The 12697-nt window shown below is 36.3% G+C and overlaps 1 protein-coding gene across 3 annotated transcripts in view; it reads right to left on the reverse strand.

Annotated features, from left to right (window-relative positions):
- Positions 1–12697, reverse strand: part of LOC143269232 (uncharacterized) — a 68994-nt gene that overhangs the window by 37489 nt on the left and 18808 nt on the right. For all 3 annotated transcript variants that reach the window (XR_013045660.1, XR_013045659.1, XM_076554292.1), the window contains exons 7-9: positions 10225–10255; positions 7678–7750; positions 1144–1231 (exon numbers count right to left, since the gene is read on the reverse strand). Coding sequence is in view for 1 of the 3 variants with exons in the window: in XM_076554292.1 (XP_076410407.1) it covers positions 1144–1231; positions 7678–7750; positions 10225–10255 (192 nt within the window). In the remaining 2 variants the exon portion in view is untranslated. The remainder of the gene's footprint in view (positions 1–1143; positions 1232–7677; positions 7751–10224; positions 10256–12697) is intronic.

Below are 12697 nucleotides of genomic sequence, written 5' to 3' on the forward strand. Positions count from 1 at the left end.
GCGATACTTTTATTTTTGGGGTAACCAACAGCTGTCCTATTGGTCTGGAGACCCACTAAATGAGAAATTCATTCCAAGTACTGGGAAACTAATCAAATATCCATGGATGGAGAAATTATAAACACTAGGAGTCATCAATTACTCCCATTTTCTCATAACAGTATACTTACTATGTTCTAAATATTGTTTTTTATAGTCACAGTTATACCCACAGAAGAATGTAGCTGACATTTTTCCTCAAAGAATTTACTTTTCACAGTACATAAAAGTATTACAGTATATACAATTAATCAAAATCCAAGGAGTGACCATAATATGCCCCAACTCCACTTATAAAGTCCTAAATCTAAGGATCAGAAAAAAATAGCAAGAATTGGGAAGATAGATTGTAAAATCAAAGTACCAGCACTCTTGAAGCTACACAGCATCTTCTATGCATGACTTAGATATTGCTACCATGAAATTTCAAAGGTATGATATCTGAAAAAACACCTGTATAAGGACAACACCAGATGAAATTCTACTGTGGGTGAAGTGAATCTCACAATGCACAACCCCTAGATGAAGATCTGTAGGCAATCAGTGGCTGATAAACAAAGATAAATCAGGTGATTTTCCAGAGATGAGCTCATCCTAGTAGGATAATAGGTTGTGCAATTCCAGTGATCAGTCCTAAACACATGTACATATAAGCAACACACTAAACAAATACATACAAGCATGCATACACTTATACACACACAGAAACACAAACACACATGCACACACACATGCACATACGTGCATAAACACACACAAATATAGTGTGTCTTTACTAATAGTATAGAAGAGAAGTCACACACAGAGTTACTAAGGACTTGAGCACAGGGAATGTTGTAGAAATAGCCAGAAACCTGAAAAAGATGTAAATATAGTACACAAGCATGAAATTATCAAAAGTTAAATAAAATAAAAGGCAACTCTTTTACTGACGTTCTTATTTCAACCTTTGGATGAAAATTTTTCTTGTCTACCATTACATTTTTACTTTTGTTTGATTTAACATATATTACGTGGGTTATTTTATTTGGCTAAGGTATTTGTTGTCATGTTTTAAGCAAACCTCTCTGCCAAGTGAACTTACAAGTTAAGCATGTGCATTACCTTCTTGTTCTTCTACATGTTCATATTGTTTGGAAGCTATTGGTAAGTCATCCACACCACTTTTCAGACTATTCTCAGGAATATCTTGCTAAAATAATGAAAAATAATAATGAGAATATAGTTGAATTTCCTATTTTGAATTCAACTAAACTTAAAAATAGGATAGCATATTTTCATAGATAACATTTTGCATGCTCTTGAGATCAACCTATCTTTTCACCTCATACAGTCACATATGCTAAAATCAAGCTTTGAAGCAGAAATAGAAAAAGATCATCTGCAGAATTCAATAAGGAACCAAACTCATAATATGAAACTTATATTCCTCACTGAAAATTAAACAGTTAAAGAATACATTTAAGTACTAACTATTAATGTGCTTGCCATACCAAAGTATTTGATTTAAAAATCAATTCCTTGAGAAAATCAATTTAATATTATAGTAAGGCCCTTAGATTAGTATGAAAATACAGACTATGCCATGTGGAGAAGAACTGAAATATTTTAGAATCAGTTTTGCTTATGAAAAGAAGGATGTACAAAAATAGTTTTGTTAAAATCTTAGATATAGAGAAAATAGTTTCATAAAATTAAAAAGCAGTTAGTGATTCTTCTCTCTTTATACAATGCTTGTAATTATTCAATGAAATCTCAAACTCTTTCACAGTAAAAAACAGGTATCGTTAGAGCATAACAAGCATTAACATGAAGGGAAGCATCAGAACATTCATTCGATGTCTGGAATGTTCCTGGTGCTTATTTATACTTGAAATAGTAGAGATGTCCTTATGCAATTACACACTCAGCATTGTTAGTCATTTAGTTGTAAGATAGGTAAGAAAATTTAAGGTTCACATAGATTCACTATTCTCTAAATGGCATAACACTAATAGTTATCACCTCATATTTAAGTCATATGAACTGGTAGTTTTAATTCAGAAAGATTCTGTGATGAAACATCAATGTCATTATGCCAGTTGAGGATTTTTAAGTCTTCAAATACTGTTGAAATATATGTTAGTCTGGTCCCAACATTCATAAAACACACAAAGAAAGGAATAAAAAAGCCTAATTGACTGTATGCTGAAATCCACATTTGAAGAATTTATGTATAGCTTATCACAATAAGACTCAAAGGACTGGGTGTGTGGTTGAGTGGTAGAGAATTTGCCTTGCATTCATTAATTTCACAGTTGATGTAATAAATGAAAAAACAAAAAGGAAAACTAAAAAACACCAATCACAAGTGATCTTGGACACCCAGAAACAGGAAGCCTAACCTCAGAGTGATTCTGGAGATTTAAATGAGCAATGAAACTACTGTATAGACATCCTTTAAAATTTGAAGTGTTACATATGATGCAAAGATTTTCAGTTTAATTTTCAAGATTTTGAGTGCAAAAATAAGATGAAATTGAAATTTGGCCTTTAGCATTTGTTATCAAAGACCTTATTCTAGAACTTACTATAATTAGGGGAAAACACGTATACCTCAATTATATGAAGAGTATTTTCTTCCATTTTTGATTTAAAAATGTGCATGTACAATATATTTTGAACATACTTTCCCAACCAAAATACTCCCAGATTATTCCTCATCTACCTACCCCCCCAAGTTTGTAATCTTTCTCTCTTAAATCTATCCCCAAATTGAAAATACAAACTTACAACCAATAAGACAAAAATGCCACAAGAGAACACATCAGCCCCCAACAATACCACAAACACAAAATTGAACACTGTTTCATTTGTGTTGATCAACTTCCCCTGGTCATAGTGTCTGCTCAGGAGTGCCTTTGATATACCCAGTGATGCTTCAAGTAGAACACTGATTTTTCCTTTGCCAACAGCTATCAATTACAAATGGTGTCCTGGTTATGGATGGCAGCCTGTGTCTTCTGCCTCTTAGTGCTGGCAAACTGTCTTGTTGGAACTTGTGCAAATCATCTGTGTACTGGCATAGTCTCTGAGTTCATATGTGCATTGATCTTGGTCCTGCTGTGTCTGGAAGACAAAGTTTCCTTGACCTTATCCATAAGCACTGGCTCTTATAATCATTCTACTTTTTCTACATAAACACTGAGCCTTGTTGGAGGAGGTTTGATGAAGACATCCAATTTATGACTAGGTGGTCCAAAGTCTCTCACTCTGCATTTTGACCAGTTGATCTCTGTGCTGATTCCCATCTACTGCAAGAGAAAACATCTGTAAGGAGGATTGGGAAAGGTATAGTGACATGTCTCTAGGACTCATTTTCTTGCTCATTTTCATTCAGAAGAAGAGTAGCATTGGGTTTGTCCATGGCCCATACCCTAAATTGTCACATGTTATTGGCCCCTTTGGCAGTGTCAGGTTTGTATTCCATCTTATTCAGTCTTTAAGTAATGAAAAAGTCATTTGTTACTCCCATAATGTTTGTGCTACTATGGGACCAGCATATGCTTCAGACAGGTCACTGTTGTAGGTCACAGGGTTGTAGCTGGTGATATTGATGGTTACATTTCTCCTCTGGGAGCATGAGGTGTATCTTCTAGTACCATGAACATTAGTTAGAAGGTGTAAGGATTCTATTTGGGCACAAATGCAACTACTCTATGTTTGGTGATTTAATATGTGGTTCCTTCACCAATAGGGTCTTCCTATTTAGTTGTGGAGTGAGACTAAAGGCCTTAGCCATAGCCTGTTATGTTTGGATAATTCTATGTGCCTATAGCATCATCAACAAATGGTTCTGGTCAAACTGGATGGCTACATGCAGAAGAACTAAGTAGATCCATATCTATCACCCTGCATACATCTCAACTACAAATGGATCAAAGACTTCAACATAAGACCATAAACTCTGATTAAGATAGAAGAAAATGTCTGGAAAAGGCTTCAATTCCTTGTTATACTCAATGACTGACTTTCTGAACCAGATACCAATAACATGGGCATTAAAACTGAAACTAGCAAGTGTAACTTCATGAAGATGAAAAGCTTCTCCTTAGAAAAGAACAGCATCATGGAAAAAATTATGGCATGGAAAATAAATAAACCATTGTCAATTATACATCTGATAGGGGATTAGCATCTAAACCACAAAGAACTAATAAACTGAATATCAAGAAAACAAATAACATGTTCTAAAAAATGGGGTATACAACTAAGCAGAGATACACAAATGCCTGAGAAACACTTCAATAAATGTTCAACATCCTTAGTCATCAATGTAAATGTAAATCAATGCCCCTCTGAGATTTCATTTTACCTAAGTCAAAATGGCCAAGATCAATAAAACAAATGACAGCTCAGCTTGGGAGTATGCAAGGAAAGGGAAACACTTGTTCCTTCCTGAAGAAAGTGCAAACTTATTCTTGGATATGAAGAGCCTTCAAACATTCTTTTTCTACCTCATTATATATTGGCAGCCTGAGACAGAACTCATTAGGAACATCCTTGAACTCTTGGAAAGTTCAACCTGCCTCTGTCATCTGAATTTTAGGATAAAGACTGTGCCATGATGACTGGATCCAATATTTTATGAGAATGAATAATGCAAAGCTATTATTATACTAATTTTGAGAGAAAGATTTTGTATTTCTACATTTTAATCACTTTAAATAATACTTTTTTTCTAGATAAAGTACCAAAATTCTGTGGGATGGTCTTTCTGTATGCTGTGAATATATGTTGCTCCCATGGGTTAATAAATAATGCTGCATTGGGCTATGGCAGGGCAGGATGGAGCCAGGCAGGAAAACCAAGAGAGATAGAGGAAGAAGAAGGGTAGAGTCAGGGAAGATGCTGCAAGCTGTCAGGGGGAGCATGATGTAATAAAATACAGGTAAAGCCACGAGGCACATAGACTAATAGAAATGGGTTAATTTAAGATATAATAGCTAGCTAGCAATAAGCCTGAGCCATATATCAAACAGTTTATAATTAATATAAACCTCTGTGTGTTTATTTGGGACCAAGTGGCTGCAGGACACAGGAAAACTTCCATCTACACCAGACTTGAAAAAAATGTTTTCAAAAGTTAGTGTTATGAGTAAAAGTGGTTTTTTTTTGTATTTTTATTATTAAGAAATTTTCTATTCATGTTACATAATAACCATAGATTCCCCTATCCTCCCTCCTTGTACCCTCAGCCTTCATCCTCAACCCACCCCCCATTCTCACCTCCTCCAAGGCAAGGTCTCCCATGGGGTCTCAGCAGAGCCTGGTACATTTGGTTGAGGCAGGCTCAAGCCCCTCCCTCATGCACCAAGGCTGCTCAGGGTGTCCCACCATAGGCACTGGGCTCCAAAAAACACACTCACACACCAGGGACAGATCCAGTTTCACTGCTTGGGGGTCCCCTAACCGCTTCAAGGCAAACAACTGTCTCGCCTATCCAGAGGGCCTAGTCCAGTCCCATGGAGGCTCAACAACTATTTGTCCACACTTCATGTATTTCCACTAGATTGGCTGGCTCTCTCTATACATTTTCCCATCATGATCTCAATGTCCCTTGCTCATAGAATTCCTCCTCTCTCTTATCAATTGAACTGCTGGAGCTTGGCCTGGTGCTCAGCCATGGATCTCTGCATCTGCTTCCATCAGTTACTGGATGAAGGCTCTATGATGACAGTTACAGTATTCACTAATCTGATTACCAGAGTAGGCCAGATCAGGCACACTCTCGACTATTGCTAGTAGTCTAAGGTGGGATCATCCTTTTGGATTCCTGGGAACTTCCCTAGCACTCTGTTTCTCCCTGTTCCCATGATGTCTTCATTCATCATGGTATCTCTTTCCTTGCTATCCCACTCTGTCCCTGTTCCAGCTCAAACTTCCCATTGCCTTGTGTTCTCATCCCCCATTCCTTGTCCTCCATGACTCCCCCTCACCCTCAGTTTGCTCATGTTGATCTCATCTATTCTCCTTCACTGTTTGTTCTATGAGTCCCTCTTAGGGTCTTCCTTGTTAGCCAGCTTCTCTAGAGTTGTGGGTTGTAGTCTGGTTATTCTTTGCTTTACATCTAGTATCCATGTATGAGTGAGTACATACCATACTTTTCCTCCTGAGTCTGGGTTTTCATTCATTTGCCTGCACATTTTATAATATCATTATTTTTTACTGCTGACTAGTACTCCATTGTGTGTATGTGCCACATTTTCTTTATCCATTCTTCATCTGAGGGGCACCTAGATTGTTTCCAGTTTCTGGCTATTACGAATAATGATGCCATGAACATAGTTGAGCTTGTGTACTTGTGGTATGATAAGCATTCCTTGGGTATCTACCCAAGAGTGGTATAGCTGGGTATTGAGGAAGATTGACTCCCAATTTTCTGAGAAACCGCCATACTGATTTCCAAAGTTGCTGTACCAGTTTGCACTCCCACCAACAGTGGAGGAAGGAGTGTTCCCCTTGCTCCACATCCTCTCCAACATAAGCTGTCTTCAGTGTTTTTGATCATAGCCATTCTGACAGGTGTAAGATGGTATCTCAGAGTCATTTTGATTTGCATTTCCCTGATGGCTAAGGATGTTGAGTAATTCCTTAGATGTCCTTTGGCCATTTGAGATTCTTCTTTTGAGAATTCTCTGTTTAGCCCTGTAGCCCATTTTTAATTGGATTGTTTGGAATTTTGATGTCTAGCTTATTGAATTCTTTTATATATTTTGGAGATCAGCCCTCTGTCAGATGTCAGGTGGGGTTGGTAAAGATCTTTTCCCATTCTGTAGGCTGTTGTTTTGTCTTATTGGCTGTGTCCTTTCCCCTACAAAAGCTTCTCAGTTTCAGGAAGTCCCAATTATTAATTGTTTCTCTCAGTGTCTGTGCTATTGGTGTTATATTTAGTAAGTGGTCTCCTGTGCCAATGCATTCTAGGCTACTTCCTACTTTTTCTTCTCAAGATCAGTGTAACTGGATTTATGTTGAGGTCTTGGATCCACTTGGACTTGAGTTCAGTGCATGGCGACAGATACGGATCTATATGCAATCTTCTGCATGTTGACATCCAGTTAACATGTAGTTGACAGCCAGTTAACAGTTTTTAAAAGTTAGTATCATGAGTAAAAGATTTTTTCAAAGGTACATTAAAAACTAATGATAATTTCTGAGCCCTTCAATACATGGGTTGGAAATGTAAGCTATTGATAAGATACCTTAAGTAACATAATGAATAGGTTAGTCTACATATTTAGAGAAGCCTGAAAATTATGTAAGTCATGCTATAAAAATAAAAATAAAACAACTAATGTTTATTTGTCCAAATATTCCCAAATTTCAAATTCCCTCCAATGTGGTAAAATTATACAAACTAATTTTTCTGTGATTATTTATTTCTTATCTCATTTTTGGCTTTCAGAACCTTAAAATAGTTATTATGTTTTGGTATTTTTCACCACCAATATAGTAATATTTTCATAATTTTATAAAAAAAATTCTAGCCAATTTTTCATCTAAAGTGATGACATTTTGACAACTGCTATATTATACCATTTTAAACTCCACAAAGAAGAAATTCAGCACAAGAATTTACCTCAAGAAGGCATTGATTACCTGAGTTTTCAAATTAGCTGTGTCCTCCATTCTTGCACACACAGACGTCAGTGACTTGGATTCAAAGTGATATCTTTGAAGCAAAACACACAACAAATAAGTGAGTAGTGGACAAAAGCATTTGTCCTGAATGTTTAGTTATTTGAATAGCAAATGGTGTTTCTATTGTTATTAGACAACTGTTTTATAAAATTTGTTCAGCTGTTAATTTCTGTCTCCACTTCTCCTAATCTCTGCACTTGTCAAGAAAGAGTTACACATAGTTCCACATCAAATAGTGTCAGTCAATGTATTTGTGGAACCTGAAAATCATTTGTTTTGAAAACTGTCCTGATGATTGAACGCAAATTACAATTAATTGCTCACATACTCTTTAACCATTAATTTAAATAAAGGTAATAGCCCCAAATAAAGCAAAGCAATAGTGACCTCGTTCTACTCTATTAATAAAGCACAAAACTGTATAACTACTAAATGGCAACCTTCATTCTTGAGCATGGAAAATACCCATTGAAAGGAAACCATCACATCCATTCATTGTAAAATAACTAATGAAGTCATGAAACAAATGTGAAATCCTTGAACATTAAAGTTATAAGTGAACAAACAAATGTGCACATTGAGATTTGAAATCCTTTTATCATGGGTGTTCAAACATTAAAATATAATAATTCAGTTGTGCTTCCTACTTGGTGCAGGCTGATTCAAAAACTACCAAGCACTTAAAAACCTTCATATGTGCTCGGTTGATGGCAGAGACTTCTGGAAAAGCAGATCCCTGGGACTTTTGCCTCTGTTTCCCTCTATGTTCTCTAGATGTCTTCCTTATATAGGATACCACTCCTCGTTCCCTCTTTTGCAGTCTTCAGTGATGCTCTCTGGCCTTTAAATATTCATCCCAGGAAGGTGCAGATTCCTGAAAGTACAGGCTCAAAGAACCTGAAAGACAGCTAGTTCCCTGGTTCAGGCATATAAGCTAAATGGAGGGTCAGCAACACACATCCCAAGCCTAGGCATGTTATAAAATTCTATGATTATGTTCTGCAATTCCAATCTGAAAAGGACAGGAATTTGGCAAAGGTAACAGGAAAAGAAGCAGTGGCAGTGGATCATAGATATTTTTCATTCAGATTTCATTTCAGCCCTTGGTGCTGAACATTCTCTAGCCCACCCTCTGTGATACCACATTCCCTGTTTTCTATAAAGACTTCAGGTTTCTCAAGAAAGTTTCAACAGAAGAATTTATTTGTCATTTCTATCAATTAAGCACAAAAGGTAATATAGTTTCCAAATTACATTCAACCCTATCCATTCCCAGATGATTTTCACCATCCTGTGTCTATGTAATTAACTTTATTGTCTTTAAAAAACTAATCACGAGGCCAAACTCTTAGTCCTATTGACCTCCATGATTTTACTTTCAAAATTGCCCTTCCCCTGTTAAAGTCATTCAAATCATCCACCACTATGCTACTTTTAATGCCATTCTTGGAACACTTGACTCATTCCCATATTTTCCTACAGGAATTCTCAATCAAATACTGGTCAGTAATGACTGGTCTTTTAGTGAAGGAACTAAAAGACCTAAATTGGGCCATTTGTATTTCCACCTCCGTAGAATACTGTGTTTTAGTTTTGGCTTCTCCCTCAGAGCAACTGTTTATGTATAATGTTGGATCTAGTTTTCTGTGCTCAGGATACTTTTATTAGTTTTCAAAATCCCTTAAAAACTACAAATTTTTCATATCTGAAATTTTCTAATAAAACAAGAAGGAGTACCTGGCAGTCAAAAATTCTAAACTATAGGTCAAGAAACATGAGGAAAAATAAATGTACAGTAAAAATTTCAAAATGCTTAGTGTCTTGGGGGAAACAAAGACTTGATAAAACGAGGAAAAAAAATCCTCTTGTGACCAGGCAGTCTAGTAGTTTGAAGAGAAAACAAAACTGAGTATAAGTTCATAATGTCCCTTAAATAGATGCTCAATTGTAACAGCATAACATGGTGTATGTGCACATGGACTACCATTCCAATAATGTAATTCCAAGCCTTCTGTCATCTTGCTCATTTCAAACCTATGGCACTACAGACACAATTAAGAGAGGATCCCCCTCCAATCTTGATAGCAATGTAGTATCTAAGAACAACTTTCAAAAAGAAAAACTATGGAGTTATAGATAGGTTTCTCAGGAAAACTCTAATCCAGAGTTGACACATAAGGAAAACTGGCTTTCTACATGAGATCATCTCAATGTAGTCACAGGAACAAGAGAATGAAGAGGCTGACAGTTCAGTCAAGAGCTGGCAACTTGTTACCTATGGGATTATAGAATTAATCAAACTCTCTGCATGACCTTTGCTAAAGTAGTAAGACACTTAGTCACAAGGACATAAAAGCTTTAAAACATATGATTATATTAATGCATCATGGACACTAAATAAATCAGATGGAATCAGTGAAGAACACAATATTCAATAAACATTAGTTCTTTTCCCTGGTTCTAATTATAAGTTAACATTCATATTCAAAGACCTTAAAATCTTACCCTGATGAAACGACATCTTCAGGCTCATTTCCTATAATTGAATGAATAGTAAACATATTTCAGTCGATTATATTAGTCTATAAAATATCATAGGGTAAATCTTCTAGAGTAAAAAATCTTCTAGGATAAATAATAACTATGGTACTGGAATATAACAAATGCATCAGGAAATCACCTTCTTTGGATTTATTGAATAAAACAATGAAAGAAATTATCAGCATTTGATACCTCAAAGTAGGTGACCATGTATACTCACAACAATTCCAACTTACGGCAAATAGTGCCATTGCCAGAATCAGTGCCTATCATAAATAAATAGCAAAGAGAGTAGTTTTCTGGAAGAATGGTACCAGGATCAATTTCAAGAGAGTATAAATATTTTGTTATAACACAACAAATATTCCCCAGATACACGGCTGCAATCCTTCAGGTAAGAATGAAACAACCTATCAGAGAGAACCTGAAGCAATGATCATTGTACTTATCAATCTCCCCTAAAATTATGGAAACCTATCAGGACAATGTTTCTCATAAAGACTTGCATGGAATTAGAAAAGAGAGGTAAGGTGAAATCAATGCTGCCCACCCTCCCTATCTCCTCTGTGGTTAGGTTCTGATGAGCTCTTTTAGATCTGGCTATAATTCTCATTCTTACCTATGATGCAATAAGGTAGAAACTCAATTGCTATTGTCACCTTTGGACATAACTACTGGTAAGATCCCCTTCTTAAGAACATATCTATTCTGCACATGGCTATTATACAGAAGATTAAAAGTATGCACTAGCAAGGCTAGGTCAAAGAAAGTTGCTTTGGAAATTTGTTTATTATAAAACTATAAATCCATATGTAGGTATCTACATATATATCACTTAATAACTCACTTAAGGTCTTTCTACTGGGATAGAAACCTAGTCCCCTATGGTGGTATTTTATTTGTGCTGAAGTGAAGTGTGATTTTATTTGTATGTTAATAAAGTTGCCTGGAGATCAGAAGTAAAACCGAGCCATTAAGCAGATGTCAGGCGGTGGTGGCACGTACCCTTAATCCAATCCCATGCAGGCAGAGTCTCTGTGTGGTCAAGGACACAGCCAAGCAGTGGTGACCTGAACCTTTAATCCCAGTGCCAACCATAGAGACCTGGAGGTCTGTATAGACAGGCAGTGACAGGGAAGTCATGTGGTTGGGTTTAGAGCCAATGAGAAGGCAGAACAGAAAGACAATAAAAAGATAAGTCACAGAGGAAGAAGGTCTCTCTCATTAGAGAAGAGACAGTGGCCAGGTATTAAGATAAGGCTGTCTTGGCTCTTCACTAGTGCTCTGATATCTTGGACTTTTAACTCTGTATTTGGCTCTGTGTTTTTTATTTACTAAGACCATTTAGAATTTTGTCTACAGTTCCCCTTTTATATAAAATAAGAAAGACAACACATGGTGAGATCCTATTGACATTACCCTTGAGAAAGTATCTTCCCATGGAAAATGAAGACTAGAAATGTGCCCAAGGGGCAGAGCACTTGTCTTGCAAAATAGGGTAAAAGATAAAATGGGGTTGTGGATGGATAGTCAAGTATTATCTGGTGTATGAGTGGCTTCATATTTACTGATAAACACTACAGATATTAACCACCCACAATAAAAACAGAATTTAAATCTGGAATTAGTAGACTAGTTTCTTCTTTTTTTCCCCGAAAGAAGAGGTTCATTATTTGCTTCATCTATAGTATTCACATTCTAAAGGTTACTGCATATGGGAAAAAATCATGTGAAAGACTTGACTACAGTTTGACCTCTGGAGATTGCCTTTTGGCACTCAAGAGTCTATTTGGCAACACAAAGCAGGAAGACAAAAATAAAAATAAAAATAGGGTCATTGGAGTAGCAAATACATAGAGCACCTCCTTCTTAAAGTATGAAACCTTGAGTTCAACACCTCACAGTTAAGAATATTAATTTCTAATTATACATTTAGGAACCAAACCATTGCCATACAGTAGAGCCAGAAGTAATCACCATGTATGTAAACATTTCAGTAACACTATATGATGTATTTGTTTAAATGGAAGAATTTGAATACAAAATTACCATTATTTTAGATTTTGTGCCACCTTTATTGAATAAGTCTCTTTTTTTTCGTAACCCCCCAAAAACTGCCATCAGTAAACTCACACTTGTTCCAGATCCAAGCTGACAACCCTCTTTGTTTGTGAGTCACCATTGTTGGGCAAGTCTCTCTTTCCATTTCCCATCCTATTATCCCCTACTACTTTCTCCAAACCCACATGCCTTGCTTTAGAAATGCAGCAGGCATGGCCTCCATGTTTCCAAGCTACCTTTGCTAGCTAGGTGGCTACTTCATTTTCTCTGGAAGCCAACAAGCCTATTCCAGGCCCAAAGCTGTGAACCCTCTGTTGCAGGAATCCTAAATGTTATTTTAATTTAAAAAAAAAAAACAACAGAGCCAGATATTGGG

Source organism: Peromyscus maniculatus, chromosome 18, assembly GCF_049852395.1.
Source record: "Peromyscus maniculatus bairdii isolate BWxNUB_F1_BW_parent chromosome 18, HU_Pman_BW_mat_3.1, whole genome shotgun sequence".
Classification (NCBI taxonomy): domain Eukaryota; kingdom Metazoa; phylum Chordata; class Mammalia; order Rodentia; family Cricetidae; genus Peromyscus; species Peromyscus maniculatus.